General features: G+C 39.1%; 1 protein-coding gene across 1 annotated transcript; it reads right to left on the bottom strand.

Annotated features, from left to right (window-relative positions):
* Positions 1-1,765: 1,765 nt before the first annotated feature.
* Positions 1,766-17,785, bottom strand: tmem19 (transmembrane protein 19). Its single transcript, XM_063004347.1, has 7 exons — positions 17,728-17,785; positions 14,685-14,833; positions 14,463-14,576; positions 6,609-6,746; positions 5,578-5,832; positions 3,850-4,059; positions 1,766-2,945 (listed from the first exon to the last, which is right to left on the bottom strand). Exons 2-7 carry the CDS (start codon positions 14,770-14,772, stop codon positions 2,782-2,784), a joined length of 969 nt encoding a protein of 322 aa, XP_062860417.1. The 5' UTR covers positions 14,773-14,833; positions 17,728-17,785; the 3' UTR covers positions 1,766-2,781.
* Positions 17,786-19,665: the final 1,880 nt, after the last annotated feature.

Below are 19,665 nucleotides of genomic sequence, written 5' to 3'. Positions count from 1 at the left end.
AGAGACATTCTGGTTGGATGGAAAAGTTGGGCGCTATTCACTTTTTTAAGTTGAAAAAATACTGATACAGGTGCTGGTCATAAAATTAGAATATCATGAAAAAGTTGATTTATTTCAGTAATTCCATTCAAAAAGTGAAACTTGTATATTATATTCATTCATTATACACAGACTGATTGTTTCAAATGTTTATTTCTTTTAATGTTGATGATTATAACTGACAACTAATGAAAACCCCAAATTCAGTATCTCAGAAAATTAGAATATTACTTAAGACCAATACAAAAAAAGGATTTTTAGAAATGTTGGCCAACTGAAAAGTATGAACATGAAAAGTATGAGCATGTACAGCACTCAATACTTAGTTGGGGCTCCTTTTGCCTGGATTACTGCAGCAATGCGGCGTGGCATGGAGTCCATCAGTCTGTGGCACTTCTCAGGTGTTATGAGAGCCCAGGTTGCTCTGATAGTGGCCTTCAGCTCTTCTGAATTGTTGGGTCTGGCGTATCGCATCTTCCTCTTCACAATACCCCAAAGATTTTCTATGGGGTTAAGGTCAGGCGAGTTTGCTGTCCAATTAAGAACAGGGATACCATGGTCCTTAAACCAGGTACTGGTAGCTTTGGCACTGTGTGCAGGTGCCAAGTCCTGTTGGAAAATGAAATCTGCATCTCCATAAAGTTGGTCAGCAGCAGGAAGCATGAAGTGCTCTGAAACTTCCTGGTAGACGGCTGCGTTGACCTTGGACCTCAGAAAACACAGTGGACCAACACCAGCAGATGACATGGCACTCCAAACCATCACTGACTGTGGAAACTTTACACTGGACCTCAAGCAACGTGGATTCTGTGCCTCGCCTCTCTTCCTCCAGACTCTGGGACCTTGATTTCCAAAGGTAATGCAAAATTTACTTTCATCAGAGAACATAACTTTGGACCACTCAGCAGTCCTTTTTGTCTTTAGCCCAGGCGAGACGCTTCTGATGCTGTCTCTTGTTCAAGAGTGGCTTGAACCAAGGAATGCGACAGCTGAAACCCATGTCTTGCATACGTCTGTGCGTGGTGGTTCTTGAAGCACTGACTCCAGCTGCAGTCCACTCTTTGTGAATCTCCCCCACATTTTTGAATGGGTTTTGTTTCACAATCCTCTCCAGGGTGCGGTTATCCCTATTGCTTGTACATTTTTCCACCACATCTTTTCCTTCCCTTCGCCTCTCTATTAATGTGCTTGGACACAAAGCTCTGTGAACAGCCAGCCTCTTTAGCAATGACCTTGTGCAAGGTGTCAATGGTCGTCTTTTGGACAACTGTCAAGTCAGCAGTCTTCCCCATGATTGTGTAGCCTACAGAACTAGACAGAGACCATTTAAAGGCCTTTGCAGGTGTTTTGAGTTAATTAGCTGATTAGAGTGTGGCATCAGGTGTCTTCAATATTGTGCCTTGTCACAATATTCTAATTTTCTGAGATACTGAATTTGGGGTTTTCATTAGACGTATATTGGAATTGTAGAGATGCTTGCTGCCATCAAGGCAACATCTTGTCCCAGAAAGTCCATGGTTATTTCAACAACATAATGCAAGGCCCCATTCTGTACGTGCTTTAACAGTGTGGCTTCATAGACACAGAGTGTGTGTGCTTAACCTGCCTGCAGTCCAGATCTGTTAACTAATTGAAACATATGGTGCATCATGACAAGGAGAATCAAGACAATGGTGACCACAGATTGTGAGGCAGCTTTTGTCAGTTAAAATGAGATTCAAGTCAATTAACAAATCACAGATGATTTTATTTAATGCATTTTACAAAGTGTTCCAACCTTTCTGGAAATAGGGTTTGTAATGGAACAGTTCTGGTTCCAGTCATGTCAGTGTTTTGACAAATCCCCAAACTAGCAGCACAAAACAACTGGAAACAGTAACACTGATAAATAATAATAATGTATAAAAAATTAAAAAAGCCAAATCAATACCATTCTAAATTAAAACTTAGTTGCAGTAAAGTCCCAGGCAGGTTATTCTGAGTTATTGTATATACCCTGTAAACATTACTCATATGTTTAATTCATTGACATTTAATTATTTAATTATTTTATAGACTGTGTTTCCCACATTCCCCAATCGCCATTCCCCTTGTTTTTGCTTAAGTATTAAAAAATATTGCACAGCCATTCAGACAGAAACTTAAAACTTGGTTTTGTTGAACCATGAGCCACAACATGTCATACCTAGCAGTAAACATTCTGGACACATTGACTAGACCATTCCTCCTTAGAAGCTTTATTATCAACACAGCAGAATATGATTATTCAAACATCTGGCCATGAAGCTAAGGTTTGATTATTTAATGTTACAGTTAGGATAAGATTTGCAGGGATTACTGACACAACACCACATAGTGTCAATTTATGCATCTTGTTTTAGTCACTGTGTTTGTATGCATGTGTATAGATCATTTAAAGTAAAAAGATGTAGACAATTAAGTGACTATATTACATCATTTTAAGTCAACCTAGAAAATGATTGGTATAAAAAAGGATCCACCAAAGGTTAAGTCTTTGCAAATAAAGATTGGTCATGGCTCACCACTTCATACCAAACTTCATGAGATATTTGTCAATCAGTTCAAAAACTACATTTCTTAATGCAGGAATGCAAAAAATGTGGGTAGGTAATATACCATCTACCATTTCACTAGTCCATAAATGTTGTGCTATGTTTCATATTATTAATCTTATTTGTTCCAAATCCAATATGGTCGTAATGGTCCCTAGACATACTGGCCTTAGCGCGTTGGCCAGATGCCCCATGCAAATCCTGGAAGAAACAGAGCTATAAAGATTGATGAAAAGAGGTTCACTCCATTGTTATCCAAGATGGGTTTTCCAGATATTCTCTTTACTGTTGGTGATACAAAGTTTACAACCTTTCCAGTGCCTTCATCAAATCCTAAGACACAAAAATTCAAATGTAAAAAAATTAATAGGAGAAATACACAATATGACTACAAAACACCATGAACTATATGTATAATTGTACAATTAAGTGTATTCTAACTAGGGTGGTAAATGATCTTTTATTGGCAGCTGATTAAGGGTTTATAAATCTACTTGTCCTGTTGGACCTTACTGCAGCTTTTGACACTGTTTGTCATAGCCTATTAATATCTCGGCTTCATAATTTGATTGGCATATCTGGAACTGCACTTGCTTGGTTCCAGTCATATCTGGGTGACAGGCAACAGTGTGTCTCAATCGGAGGTCATAAATCTGACCCATGCTCTCTGTCTCCTGGTGTCCCTCAGGGCTCAGTCCTTGGCCCATTGCTCATTATACTTTACTTGCTACCTCTTGGCAATATCATCAGGCGATATGGACTGCAGTTTCACTGTTTTGCGGATGATGTGCAGCTCTATATATATACTAAACCATCACACAGTCAACCACCCTCAGTTTTGATGGACTGTTTAGCTGATGTGAGGTCCTGGATGAAAGAAAACTTTCTGAGTCTGAATAGTGACAAGTCAGAGGCCATATTGATTGCCTCTCCAGCTACTATCAAGAAGCTTAATACCATCACTGTTTCTATTCTGGATTTTACAGTTTCATCATCTAGACAGATTAGAAATCTGAGAGTGATCTTTGATTCCACTCATCTTTTCCAGCTGGCTTTTGGGTGACCCAGAACTGTGCCACATGTTTGGTGCTTTCCATGTTTGTAAATGTGTATTTTATTTATAATTTTGCTTAGATTTTCTTAATTTTTATTGTACAGTGTCCTTGGGTGTCATGAAAGGCGCTTTTCAAATAAAATTGTATTATTATTATTAACTGTATTATAATTAAAAACTTACCAGAGTACTGCATTACTGCTCCCAGTAAAGAATCAAGCATTGAGCCAAGTAAACCTGCCATAGCACTGTATACAACGATAGGCCACTGAGGAGCTGCTGAATGCAGGTCGCTAACCAGAAGTAGCTGAGAGGTAAAGTAAGCCATTCCCACAGTGGCTCCACCAAGAAAGCTAGCTATAAGACCCACTATTGTCACACCCCCGTTGGTACCTGTAATAAAGATTACAAACCTTAACTTACTTTATAAATAATACCAGGCAAAAACACATAAAAACAAAAAAAAAAATTCCTAATTAAAGCTAACTCAACAGTTAATGTTTTGCAATAGCAATCAAAGTATTTAAATGAGTCAAAATGTCTCTGTTGGGCCCAAACTCTTACCTGCTTGGCTACATTTTTAATTACTATTTTTTATCATAACTTACTTTAAAATGTCTTGAATAAAACATACACCGATCAGCCATAACATTAAAACCACCTCCTTGTTTCTATAAACATTGTAATTTTTTTCAGCTACACTTACCATATAGAAGCACTTTGTAGTTCTACAATTACTTACTGTGGTCCATCTGTTTCTCTGCATGCTTTGTAAGCCCCCCCTTCATGCTGTTCTTCAATGGTCAAGACCCCCACAGGACCACCACAGAGCAGGTATTATTTGGGTGGTGGATCATTCTTAGCACTGCAGTGACACTGACATGGTGCTGGTATGAGTGGATAAGACACAGCAATGCTAATGGAGTTTTAAAACACCTCACTGTCCCTGCTGGACTGAGAATAGTCCACCAACCAAAAATATATCCAGCCAACACCGCCCCATGGACAGCGTCCTGCGACCACTGATGAAGGTCTAGAAGATGACCAACTCAAACAGCAGCAATAGATGAACGATCGTCTCTGACTTTACATCTACAAGGTGGACCAACTTGGTAGGAGTGTCTAATAGAGTGGACAGTGAGTGGACACGGTATTTGAAAACTCCAGCAGCGCTGCTGTGTCTGATCCACTCATACCAGCACAACACACACTAACACACCACCACCATGTCAGGGTCACTGCAGTGCTGAGAATCATCCACCACCTAAATAATACCCGCTCTGTGGGGGTCCTGACCATTAAAGAACGACCATGAAAGCTAAAAAAAATTATCTAGAGAAACAGATGGACTACAGTCAGTAATTGTAGAACTACAAAGTGCTTCTATATGGTAAGTGGAGCTGATAAAATGAACAGTGAGGGTAGAAACAAGGAGGTGGTTTTAATGTTATGGCTGATCAGTGTATACCCGAGAAAAAATACATAAAAAATGTTGGGACATTTTGTAAAATGCAATAAAAACAAGAATTTTAATTAATTTGTTAATTATCTTATGTTGTTCCTGACCAACTTAGTTGTATTTTGTTAATATAAATTGCTGCCTGCAACACATTTAAAAAAGCTGGGACATAGGCGGGTTTTCTTCTCTCTTTTATGAGTAAAATTCTTGTATAGGCTGTCTGCAATCCCTTATCTCACCTAGAATGAACTCCAAGGTCAATACTTTAAGCAGGAGTGTTCAGACTTTTGCATAAGCTTATATGTGGTGCAAAACAAAGAGTGTACACATTCACCATGTAAATAAGTTTAGTGAAATTTACAATTGAATACTTTAGATATATCATCTAGGAATTAAAATTCAATTCCAGTAAATATATTGCAGTATATATCCCACAAGGTAGTACTGCTCACCTGTTGGGACTTTCTTCCAAGTAGTAATGAGCCTGGGTTGGCTCTTACTGAGAACCGGGCCTACTTCTGAAGCCCAAGTGTCCCCTGTACTGCAAGCCAAAGCTCCCAGAAGTGACAAGCATATCCATGAAGCAGTATACTGCATCACAAAATCCACAGGCATCTCCCCGGGACCAACTTCAATCATATACAGTAAAGCTAGTTCTGTGGGCAAGCCTCCATTACAGAAAACCTGTACCCAGTTTCTCTGGCCACCTGCAGTAAGAGAAGGATTCCATAAATAGCATCTCAATAGATAACACATTTTATAAAGTATAGAAATTACACAAAAAATCATTCGAGGATTACAGATCCACCTTTGTATGTGTATGAATGTTTTTGACTGTAATGTGGAATGGGTAAGATCCTCTAGGACAGGGGTGTCAAACTCACGGCCCGCGGGCCAGATCCGGCCCGTCATGTCATTTTATATATATATACACAGTATATGGCAATAATATCGCATACCACGGTGTTGAGCCGCGCTAAATACCAAAAGGGAAAATTCTTTCACCGCGACAGCCCTACTGAGAAAGCCACATTAATTCATCCTAGCCACTGTAAGAGGGTGCCAGAGGGACCCATGCCCAGAAATGGGAAGTAAGATGCCTGACTCTTGAGGTAAGCTTATCAAAACAAGGTCTGAGAAAGTCCTAAGGTGGCACCTGATTTTCAGTAGTCAGACTGTCTGGTTGAGAGTTCATAATCTGACTCAGAGATTACTGTGGAGAACTTAATAACTCCTAGTAACAATGGTGCACCTCCAAGAAGATGAAACTGCTCTAACATATGTGTTACTGACATTGATGTTGGCTCTCTCCATCTCACAAAGACCTGGTTGCAGCTAAACACATGGCTACAGAATTTCATTGTTTCAGCTGGTAAATGGCCGGACAACTGATGTCTGACAGACAGCTTGGTGTGCCACTGCTTTAATATACACACAAGTCTAATAAACACAATATAATGTGGAGTTTGTTGACCATACTTACCTTCTTTATACTCAGAATCAATGCGTTTCTTGACAGCCCCGCCCCATCTTGTCAGTTTGGTGGAGGTGATAAAAAATGCAAACAAAGCTGCAAAGAAACTTGTGTTTGCTAAGGTGAGAATAAAACCAACCAGCAATGCTGCAACAAAAACAGACATTAGACCATTAAAAGTGCATTATACAAAAACTAAAAATAACTGATTAGTAGCTTTTTTTTAGTGATTTCTGTGTTTCTGTAAAAGCAATAGATTACTACCTGATGCACCACTCCAAAATACACTGCTCAAAAACTTAAGTTAACACTTAATCATCACAGTATACCATAAAGCCACTTTAACTTCAGGGATATCGGGCAGCATGGTGGCTAAGTGGGTAGCACTGTCGCCTCACAGCAAGAAGGTCCTGGGTTCGATCCCCAGGGGTCCGGGTCCTTTCTGTGAGGAGTTTGCATGTTCTCCCTGTGTCTGCGTGGGTTTACTCCGGGTGCTCCCACAGTCCAAAAACATGCAAGGGAGGTAAATTGGAGATACTAAATTGTCCATGACTTGTGTTCAATATAGCCTTGTAAACTGATGAACCATGTGTAATGAGTAACTACCGTTCCTGTCATGAATGTACCCAAAGTTCAAAACATGGCGTTAAAATCCTAATAAACAAACAAACAAACAAACTTCAGGGATATCAATCTATTATGTTAGGAAGCATAAATAATTGTGAATTAATTTCACCTGCTTTGGTGCAAATGAAAATGACAACAGGTACACTGGAGAGGAAACACCAAATAGGGAATGGTTTTATAGGTGTTAACCACAGACAATTGTACTCTACTTATCTTTCCTGACTGATTCTTTTCAAGTTTTCCATAAGGCTAGTTTTCTTGTCACTGCTGGTAGTATGAGGCTACCAGTAGCAAGAGAAGGTTATACAGCTCTTGCAGGCTGGCATATCCATACATGCCATCGCAAGAAGCACAGTATTAAGAGCATGAAGGAGATGACCATTACATGACCCAGCACCAGGGCTGGTATATTCTGCTGTGCGAGGATTTTGATTGCCAAAGCAATCAACAAAATTACCTCCAATGGGCTACTGATGTACATGTTTTGACCAAACAAAGAAAAAAACTCCATAAGGGTGGAGATGCCGTGTTGAACTTTATGCTACCTGCAACATCATCCATCATGACTGGTTATAAGTTGCGGTGATAAATTTCTTGCAAATTAAATCAGCCTGTGAGTTCACTTTTTTATTCTTCCCGGGTCTGCATGAGTTTCCTCCGGGAGCTCCAGTTACAGTCCAAAGACATGTAAATTAGGTAAATGGGAGATACAAAATTGTCAATGACGGTGTTTGACATTGAACTTGAAGTAATAAATCAGTAACAATATCCTGACATGAATGTAACAATGTAACCAAAGTGTGATTTAAGTATTCCCATACTGTAATTTTAAGTATATTTACTATTGTTTTATTTAATATATACAAAAAACACAACAGTTAAAGCCGTTTTTACAGATTTTAAGGAAACAGAAGCTCAATGTTATAACTGCTGTTTTTACATAAGAGAGCAACAAAAGAGATTGGCAAGGGCACAGGTTGCAGACTCATGCCCACGTGCAATGCCATTATGGCCAGCAGGGTGCTTGTAGGTGTAGAAGATGTTTGTTTCTTTGTTTTTCTAGGATTTTAATGTCATGTTTTACACTTTGGTTACATTCATGACACAACAGTAGTTACTCATTACACAAGATTCATCAGTTCACAAGTTTATATCGAACGCAGTCATGGACAATTTAGTATCTCCAATTCACCTCACTTGCATGTCTTTGGACTGTGGGAGAAAACCGGAGCACCCGGAGGAAACCCATGCAGACACGGGGAGAACATGCAAACTCCACACAGAAAGGACCCGGACCGCCCCACCTGGGGATGGAACCCAGGACCTTCTTGCTATGAGGCGACAGTGCTACCCACTTAGCCACCGTGCCACCCAGAAGATGTAGTTAAACTACTGCAACTGGGAGAGCTTTTTATATGCAGGCTTTGTTGGCCTCTTCACAACTAGTTCACTGACATTGCGTTGTGTAGTATCTGTGCCTTTTTGACACCTGCAAGCTTTGCATGGCCAGTACTTTTGTTTCCGGTTCATATGCCAGCACACTTTGTTCTTCTTTCAGAATCGTGCAACTGCCATATTTGAATGAGCTGCCTCCAGAGACACCTTGACAGCAACCTTGTGAGTGGAGCCCTAAAGATGGATCCACACTGTATGCAGGCTGCGTCGTGACTAAAGTGGCTTCTCTGCTTCTTTTTAATTGCCGCCCCGGGTTGTACTTAGTTCCTCTCTTTTTTAATTTTTTTCTGAAAACATGCTGGCAGACCAAGAAGCTGGTGTTGTGATGAGTATTTATCTTTTTTCTTTCATCTCATTTTTCTACTTTAATCTGTGGTCATGTGCTTCGCTGGGGGCTCATCGCCTATGCTACTGTGCGGCGAGTTTTCTGAAGTTTCAGGGTTATGTCCCTGTAAGACAAACATTCCATTTACTTTTCTGGGAAAGATACTCCCTACTTTACAAATGCCCTCATCTACCTGTTCTTTAGTTTCTCATCTGTTTCTGTTACTTTGGCTATCTTTTATTTTGTTGTTCTCTTGTGTTTGTGGCTCTTTAGCCACATAATTTTTTACTTTGGTTAGGCATCCTGCATATTGGGTTTAGTCTTCTGTCTCCCATGTAAAGGACTACACATCTGCTGCTTCAGTGACAAGGCACAATCTGCCTTATTACAATGTAAAGAATGAGAACCATATTGTTAATGTAATTATATACAGTAGGTTTTAAATTAAATAAGATATTTCCAGTAATTATAAAGAAAAAAACTGGTGTTTGAAAGATTTTAGAATATGCTATATGACTGCTACTAGAGTGCATTTAAAAAATAAGGTCCTTTTATAAAGGTCAGTCAATTTATCACTATTACACAGTGATAATTCACAACAGAACTATCATGTCAGTCTGTCTTGCTATTTACAGTGGGGTCAAAAAGTATTTAGTCAGCCACTGATTGTGCAAGTTCTCCTACTTAGAAAGATGAGAGAGGTCATTTTCATCATAGGTACACTTCAACTATGAGAGACAAAATGAGAAAAAAAAATCCAGGAAATCACATTGTAGGATTTGTAAAGAATTTTTTTGTAAATTATGGTGGAAAATAAGTATTTGGTCAATAACAAAAGTTCAACTCAATACTTTGTAACATAACCTTTGTTGGCAATGACAGAGGTCAAACGTTTCCTGTAAGTCTTCACCAGGTTTGCACACACTGTAGCTGGTATTTTGGCCCATTCCTCCATGCAGATCTCCTCTAGAGTAGTGATGTTTTGGGGCTGTCGCTGGGCAACACGGACTCCACAAATTTTCTATGGGGTTGAGGTCTGGAGACTGGCTAGGCAACTCCAGGACCTTAAATGCTTTTTATGGAGCCACTCTTTCGTTGCCCGAGCGGTGTGTTTGGGATCATTGTCATGCTGGAAGACCCAGCCACGTTCCATCTTCAATGCTCTCACTGATGGAAGGAGGTTTTGGCTTAAAATCTCACGATACATGGCCCCGTTCATTATTCCCTTAACACGGATCAGTCGTCCTGTCCCCTTTGCAGAAAAACAGCCCCAAAGCATGATGTTTCCACCCCCATGCTTCACAGTAGGTATGGTGTGCAACTCAGCATTCTTCTTCCTCCAAACACGACGAGTTGAGTTTTTACCAAAAAGTTCCATTTTGGTTTCATCTGACCACATGATATTCTCCCAATCCTCTTCTGGATCATCCATATGCTCTCTGGCAAACTTCAAATGGGTCTGGACATGTACTGGCTTAAGCAGGGGGACACGCCTGGCACTGCAGGATTTGAGTCCCTCTCGACGTAGTATGTTACTGATGGTAGCCTTTGTTACTTTGGTCCCAGCTCTCTGCAGGTCATTCATCAGGTCCCTCCGTGTAGTTCTGGGATTTTTGGTCACCGTTCTCATGATCATTTTGACCCCACGGGATCGAGGGAGATTATCAATGGTCTTGTATGTCTTCCATTTTCTTACAATTGCTCCCACAGTTGATTTATTCACACCAACCTGCTTGCCTATTGTAGATTCACTCTTCCCAGCCTGGTGCAGGTCTACAATTTTCTTCCTGGTGTCCTTCGACAGCTCTTTGGTCTTGGCCATGGTTGACTGTTTGAGGCTGTGGACAGGTGTCTTTTATACAGATAACAATGTCAAACAGGTGCCATTAATACAGGTAACGAGTGGAGGACAGAAAAGCTTCTTAAAGAAGAAGTTACAGGTCTGTGAGAGCCAGAAATCTTGCTTGTTTGTTATTGACCAAATACTTATTTTCCACCATAATTTACAAATAAATTCTTTAAAAATCCTACAATGTGATTTCCTGGATTTTTTTTTCTCATTTTGTCTCTCATAGTTGAAGTGTACCTATGATGAAAATTAAAGACCTCTCTCATCTTTCTAAGTAGGAGAACTTGCACAATCAGTGGCTGACTAAATACTTTTTGGCCCCACTGTATGGCTAGCAGAGGGGGCATGAAAGCACAGATGACTGATGTGCCGGTTCCTCCTAACTGACAGTCACCTGCGCTCTGTTGAGTGTTAATTAACTCCAGGCAGACGTTTCTATTCATAATGGTTTCTTCCTCATTAAGTTATCGGCTCTTTTGTTGGCAACCTGGTTTCTCTTGAAATCGTGATGTTGGACTCAATCCAGTTTGTTTTTCTGACGGCTCAGATGCTGCCTATCTATCTGGGAACTTGGAAACCCAGCCAGTGTCACAGCACTTTTTGGCCATCACGACAAAACTGCCCTGGATGAGCTAGCTGTCCCAACTGTCTTTTTTGCCCCATGTTTGGACCTACACTGCAGCAGTTGATGGGGTGAGGTACCGCTTTTTCCAAAAACTTGGTTTTCTTGCTTGGAGTAGTTAGACATATTGTGACAACCAATTTTCATTTCTGCTCTTTCCCTTTACTATCCCAGGGCTCTAGAGTGCGACCAATTTGGTTGCACATGCGACCTAATTTCTCAATGGTGCGACTAAAAAAAATCTCAGGTCGCACCGGTGCGACCAGGCGTCCGAGGGAGAAAAAAAACAACAGACACACATTAGGCCAATATCATGGTCTAAACCAATCAGAGATAGTGAAGGGCGGGACAATATTGTAGCGGTGATATGTGAGCGACATTCAGCTCACACAGCCAATCAGAATGCAGCACCAGGTTTATACACGTTCGTTCGGACGTTCTGCCGTAAGTTTAGTTTTGTATATGAGACTCGCCGCACCACCGCACAGCAAAAGACCCGCAGCATCCCCACCGGACAGCGGCTAGGTGAGCCGACCCTCTACAGTAGCAAGGGGCTAATGCTAGCGGTAAAGTGCCGCGATAGTGAAAGTAAAAACACGACAATATTTTCGTTAAGTAAAATATAAAAATAACTAAAAGACCAAAATATATTACAATACATGTAGTCAAAATACGCAGTAAGTGCACCGCAAGCGATTTTGGGAATCTGTGTAAAAGATTCAGTAAAGCCGATAATATAATGCACTGCATTTAAGATTACACTCTAACACACACACAAACATACAGGGGTTGGACAAAATAACTGAAACACCTGGTTTTAGACCACAATAATTTATTAGTATGGTGTAGGGCCTCCTTTTGCGGCCAATACAGCGTCAATTCGTCTTGGAAATGACATATACAAGTCCTGCACAGTGGTCAGAGGGATTTTAAGCCATTCTTCTTGCAGGATAGTGGCCAGGTCACTACGTGATGCTGGTGGAGGAAAACGTTTCCTGACTCGCTTCTCCAAAACACCCCAAAGTGGCTCAATAATATTTAGATCTGGTGACTGTGCAGGCCATGGGAGATGTTCAACTTCACTTTCATGTTCATCAAACCAATCTTTCACCAGTCTTGCTGTCTGTATTGGTGCATTGTCATCCTGATACACGGCACCGCCATTGGATGCACATGGTCCTCCAGAATGGTTCGGTAGTCCTTGGCAGTGACGCGCCCATGTAGCACAAGTATTGAGCCAAGGGAATGCCATGATATGGCAGCCCAAACCATCACTGATCCACCCCCATGCTTCACTCTGGGCATGCAACAGTCTGGGTGGTACGCTTCTTTGGGGCTTCTCCACACCGTAACTCTCCCGGATGTGGGGAAAACAGTAAAGGTGGACTCATCAGAGAACAATACATGTTTCACATTGTCCACAGCCCAAGATTTGCGCTCCTTGCACCATTGAAACCGACGTTTGGCATTGGCACGAGTGACCAAAGGTTTGGCTATAGCAGCCCGGCCGTGTATATTGACCCTGTGGAGCTCCCGACGGACAGTTCTGGTGGAAACAGGAGAGTTGAGGTGCACATTTAATTCTGCCGTGATTTAGGCAGCCGTGGTTTTATGTTTTTTGGATACAATCCGGGTTAGCACCCGAACATCCCTTTCAGACAGCTTCCTCTTGCGTCCACAGTTAATCCTGTTGGATGTGGTTTGTCCTTCTTGGTGGTATGCTGACATTACCCTGGATACCGTGGCTCTTGATACATCACAAAGACTTGCTGTCTTGGTCACAGATGCGCCAGCAAGACGTGCACCAACAATTTGTCCTCTTTTGAACTCTGGTATGTCACCCATAATGTTGTGTGCATTGCAATATTTTGAGCAAAACTGTGCTCTTACCCTGCTAATTGAACCTTCACACTCTGCTCTTACTGGTGCAATGTGCAATTAATGAAGATTGGCCACCAGACTGGTCCAATTTTGCCATGAAACCTCCCACACTAAAATGACAGGTGTTTCAGTTATTTTGTCCAACCCCTGTATACATATAATTTTAAATATACACACACATATAAATAGATATACACACATACATACACATTTACTCTATTATTTTTATAATTTTTATAAGTGTGCTATAATTAGTCTGTAATACTATAATTAACTGTAAAGAAGACAGTGGCCGGCAATAGTATATTTGTGACTGGTTCTAATACATTTTGAATTGAAAGGCTGAAAAAGCCCAATGCATCTATAAAACACATTACATGCCGCGATAAATGCACTGCCCAAGTGTCCCCTCTCCCCACTGCCTTTCAGTGGCAGGCAGCAGCAAACAGATCATCAGACGAGGCCATGTTGACCAGATTGTTAGTTATTTCCAAGTCAATATTGCCTGTATGGACAGTGATTAAAAAAAAAAAAAAAAAAAGTGAACCTGTAAAACTGCGATGCGGTCGAAAATTTGGGTGCACCTAACTTTTGTGCTGGTGCACCTAAGAAAAAAAGTTAGGTGCACCAGTGCAACCAGTGCAAAACGTTAGTCTAGAGCCCTGTATCCCCTTTCTCCGTTGTGGGCTGCAGATGTTTTGTGTCCTTTATTTATTTGTTTCTGTTGCTTTGACCACATTTTTATAGTTTATTTTGTTTGTAGCCTACTTTGGTTAAGCATCCAGCATACTGGGTTTATTTTTAATTTTTGCAAGTGTGAGGCTACACCTGGTGCCTCAGTGGCCAGGCATGACCTGTCCCATAGAAGCTCACTGTGTATTGCACCTCAAAGATTTCATACAACCCATCATGCTGGGGTGGATTTAACTGAAAAGCCTATTTAAAAGGCATTCATTATAAGTAGAATGTTTATTCAAGTTGGAACTTAATCAGAAAATCTAATCTAAAAGTGTTAATACTGAGGTCATCTGAGGGTATAAAGATGTCAGTATGTCCATATCACTTTGAATCTTTCTGTCAAAAAAAAATTGTGCCATTTCTTACCAGCCAGAGCACCACTAATGTTGAGACTTTTTTTCTTAAAAGCACGAGAGGTGAGAATAACAGGGACCAGAACTGAGAACAGCCACCTCCATGGAGATAAAGGCTGCAATGTACCTACAACAATATGAACAAAACTACTATTAATATACATAATGTTACGTACTTCAATAAAAAACTGTTAAACTGCACACAGCAAAAAAGCAAACCTGTGAATGATCTTACCATGGTACATGCTAACTGTTATGGATATAATCCAGAAGGACAATGAGATAGCCAAAGTAAAACACAACACTATGATATCGGTCATCATCTTCAAGCAGTTCTTTATCACACTATCATCCAAAATGTGTTAAACTTCTTGAGAGGCACACCTACAAATACAAAAAATACAACTACAATACAATGTAGAAAGACATCACAATAGATTATCAAACAAAAGGTTCACTGTTACGAAAACCCCTAAACATTAATCCTTAAAGACAGTGCATTGCAAATGCTTTCTACATTTATGCATGCATACAAACCTAAGCTCTGAATGCATATAAACTTACAAGTTAATTGAAGCTTATATCATGCATTTCAACTTGATTCTATTCTGGGAAATCAGCAAATTGTCAACACCAAGTTTGAAGCAGATCTGTGGTGGAAATTTTGAGTTCTGTGGAAAATTTGACAAGCCCCAATAAATACTGTAATTAGGAACACATGAACTTGGAGCTGCATCTGTGAAAAATCTAATTTTTCCATAATTCCAACTTGATTCTGTTCTAGAATATCAGGCAAATGTCCATATCAAGTGTGAAACAGACCAATGGTGGAAAACTTGAGTTTTGGACAGGTAACTTAATGTATACATATACTGTACAATGCATGTATATAGACCTGAGCTTACCTGTTCAATAACGCTTAAACTATATCAAATATTCCAACTTGAGTCAGTACTACAATATCTGATAAGTGTCCACACCAAGTTCAAAGCAGATCTATAGTGAAAATCTTTAATTTTGGCAGATATACACACCTCATTTTATAGCAATTTTGTGAATGTACACATTTACACCACGACTTATGTGTTTACAAACACCTCATAAAAGTGTCCACACAAAATTTGACTTGTGGTGGAAATTTTGAGGTTTGGGAAACTTAACACACCTCAATATATACTGTAAATATGAACACATGCATATACACTTGGGGCTGTATGTGTGATAGACCTTTTAGTATTTTCTTTATTCCAACTTCATTCTGTCCTAGATCATCCAACAAGTGTCCACACAAGCTTAAAGGAGATCTGTGGTGGAAATTTGAGGTTTAGAAAAGTAACTACCATAATGTTAACTTTAATTATCTATGCATATGTGGAAAATATTAAAGTACTGTATATGTTGGTGGGTGTAAAATGTTAAAAACATGTCACTTGTACCATGCATATGTTTCAGACTTGGTAAGCTTAAGTTGGAATGAGTGGTCTACCATGACCTTTAAGAAACATAATGTCCAGGTCTACATGCATGCATTGCTAATAAAAGTATGTATTAGGGTAGTTACATTTCGAACTCAACATTTTCACTACAGGCTGCTTTAAATGGACACTTGTCAGATATTCTAGTATAAAATCAAGTTGGAATGAGGGATATATTAAGAGATTTAATAAACATACAGGCCCAGATGTACCAGTAAGGACAATAAGGAAACTGACATAAAAATGCAAAACAGAGAGCAAATTAAAACGTAATGGTTTATTTATTTAACTTTCAACATTTATTTTTATTTATAAACATTTTGTTTGAATCCTGGTTAACTGTGGGTAACCAAAAACTGTGGATAGCAAATCCACAAATAAAAAGGCACTATTGCTCCTTCATGAACCCACATTTGGTGATTGTTTCTAATGCCAAGTGACCATACTGTGTTCATGTACCTATGCTAATGTGGGTTATCCTTCATGTGTTTATCAGTTCAAACTGTAACAAGCTGTCCATTCTTTAGCTGTTACTGCGTTCTGTCCCATGTTGTCTAAAAACCACTCAGCTTAACCGTCCTTAACTGTAAAGTGTTAAGTCTTGATTTCCTTTTTTTATGCATTTTCTCCCCATTTTCCTCCCGATTTAGCGCACTCAATTTTATCTTTCGCTGCTGAAATATACCAGATTGCATCCGAGGAGAGCACGTCGCTGTACACGCCTCTTCCGACACTTTATTTATTAGGATTTTAATGTCATGTTTTACACTATTGGTTACATTCATGACAGAAACAGTAGTTACTCATTACACAAGATTAATCAGTTCACAAGTTTAATGTCAAACACAGTCATGGACAATGTTGTATCTCCAATTCACCTCACTTGCATGTCTTTGGAGTGTGGGAGGAAACTGGAGCTCGCAGAGGAAACCCACACAGACACGGGGAGAACATGCAATCTCCACACAAAGGACCTGGACCGCTCCACTTGGGGATCGAACCCTTCTGTCTGGTTTCTTAACCACGCCCCAAATTCAGTAGAGGATTGTGATTGGACAGTGATTACTTGTCATTTTGTCACTGATTCTTTGCTGGCTGAGACTGAAATACAATGCACATTTAAAGCAGCGCACAGTGAAATGCAATACAGCTACATACAATCAATTTGTATCGAATTCTGACACGAATGCAGCATTTAGTTTTTTCAATTGCAATTCTTATACGATTGTAGCCAGAGAAATAAATACCTTTGTAAACATCAGTGTTGTTTAATACAAGATAATTAGTGTTTACTTCTGAGATGTGAACATATCTGTTTTTTACAATGTGTTTATCGTGTACGATTATGACAAAAAATGCGATTAAGCCTGAATCCACACAAACAAGTAGAGAACATGCAAAACGTCTTACTGACACCCTATTTTAATTTTGAGTCAAAAGTAAATGCAGTTAGGATTTTAAGTCAGGATCTTAGCGTTTTAGATTAAGCGTTTAACTTGTCCTGTCACTGACGCAGGGTCAGTAAAGTGAACCTTACTCTGTCTGTTTAGTAACCAGCACGCTATGTACGGAGCAGGTGTATTCAGACATATATAACATATAACATATAGTTTAATGCCAACCAACCCGTTTTTTTTATTATAAACCAAACGATTTTATATATACAGATATAAGCAACGCTGCATGCTGATCTAAAGACATTTTAAATATCTAGCTGTGTGAGCTGGTTAACATCGAGACCAAAAACTGGCTAACGTAGCACAACACACCGTATTAATTACCATAATCAACAGAGGAAAATACCTGCAGATGCGCTGTTTGCATTGTGTTTCTTCTATGTTAAAATCATTATACAATTATTACAGTTATGTTAAAAACATAAGCTTTCAATGCTAGCGCTGTTCATATCTTCTTCTACTGCTGCAAACAGTATAAATTGGACATATGTCGCCACCTCTCGCAACACAAATTACACTACATTTTTATTTACATTCTGTTTTAATTCCTTTATTTTCCTGTGTCAATCCCCATAATGTAAAGCTACTCTTTTTTTTTAAATTATTTATCTGTCTTTCATGTACACACAAAATACATTTTTTTGTTTATTCAAAAATATCGTTATTACATTTAATTATCTTTGTATATGAGATACAATCTTAATTCCCGAGAAGATAGTAAAGTAAGTAAAATGCAAATAAAAACAGAAAACAGTGTTTTTAATCTTTCCCATAGTGTAACATTCAGTGTAATTGTCACCCAACCAAAAGGAATGAAAGAATTTTACTATCTACAATCCTGCAATAAATTGGAGCATTGCGTATAGGAAAACCGATTCTACTGTGACACTGACCAGGATAAAGCAATTAATAAAAATAAAATGAACTATCTACAGTCCATAACATTAATAAAAGATTAAGGGCATCCAAAGAATCTCTGTACATAAAGGGCAAAGACCGTTAAACAATCAAAAGGCACTTTGTTCAAAATCAGCATTTACTTTTTTATGTAAACACCGTTCATCACTGCATCTATAAATGCAACTTAAAGCTCCAAATATATATATGTGTTCAGTTCTAATATTATTTTATCTACTCATAATTTGGTAATCAACATTTAAAAAAAAATACACGTCTAAGCAAATAAATCCTTCATTTTTGAGTTGTTTGATACTGCTTTTTTTTAAGCAAAATGGGCAGTATAAATGTGATTGTGATTTGTTTGATATAAAAAATTTCAATATTGATAAAAATATCTTGTAATAGTAGAAAATGTAAATAATATAACATCAGAATGTGATGGTTTTTTTTTGTTGTTTTTAAGGTAACAAATAATATAAGCTAAAATGATTTACGTTGCTTTAAAGTAGACATTCTATGCTTTTGAATTGTACTTTGTTAACCAAAAGTGTTATGAGGAGGTGGGTATAAATGACAGATACTGTTATACCCATATTTTTGGAGTTTTGAAGGTCTGCTCATACATTTTGTCTTTTCCCTAAAAGCCTGTTTTTTCCTATTGTACACAATTTGTATTCAGATTGGCTTTTTAGAAGATGCACTCCACCAGTTGTTTTGGTTTAATCCAAGTTCTTGAAAATGGGCTATTTCAAGTGAAGGAGGAATTCTCAGTTATTTATTGATAAAGGTCTCATCATGGTTTGATTTTCGAAATAATATACAATAGTCAAAATGATACATAAACACATTCTACCTATGATCAAAACACGCAAACATACATTTCAAACCTTTATTAAATACACAGATACACCGATCAGCCATAACATTAAAACCACCTCCTTGTTTCTACACTCACTGTCCATTTTATCAGCTGCACTTATAGAAGCACTTTGTAGTTCTACAATTACTGACTGTTGTCCATCTGTTCCTCTGCATGCTTTTTTAGCCTGCTTTCACCCTGTTCTTCAATGGTCAGGACCACCACAAAGCATGTATTATTTAGGTAGTGGATGATTCTAAGCACTGCAGTGACACTGACATGGTGGTGGTGTGTTGTGCTGGTATGAGTGGATCAGACACAGCAGCGCTGCTGGAGTTTTTGAATACCGTGTCCACTCACTGTCCACTCTATCAGACACTCCTACCTAGTTGGTTCACCTTGTATGATCCACCACCCAAATAATACCTACTCCGTAGTGGTCCTGGGAGAGTCCTGACCATGGAGGAACAGCATAAAAGGGGGCTAACAAAGCATCAGAGAAACAGATGGACTACAGTCAGTAAT

Source organism: Trichomycterus rosablanca, chromosome 1, assembly GCF_030014385.1.
Source record: "Trichomycterus rosablanca isolate fTriRos1 chromosome 1, fTriRos1.hap1, whole genome shotgun sequence".
Classification (NCBI taxonomy): Eukaryota; Metazoa; Chordata; class Actinopteri; order Siluriformes; family Trichomycteridae; genus Trichomycterus; species Trichomycterus rosablanca.
The sequence above is the reverse complement of the archived record's forward strand: the minus strand, read 5'-3'. Positions and strand labels throughout refer to the sequence as shown.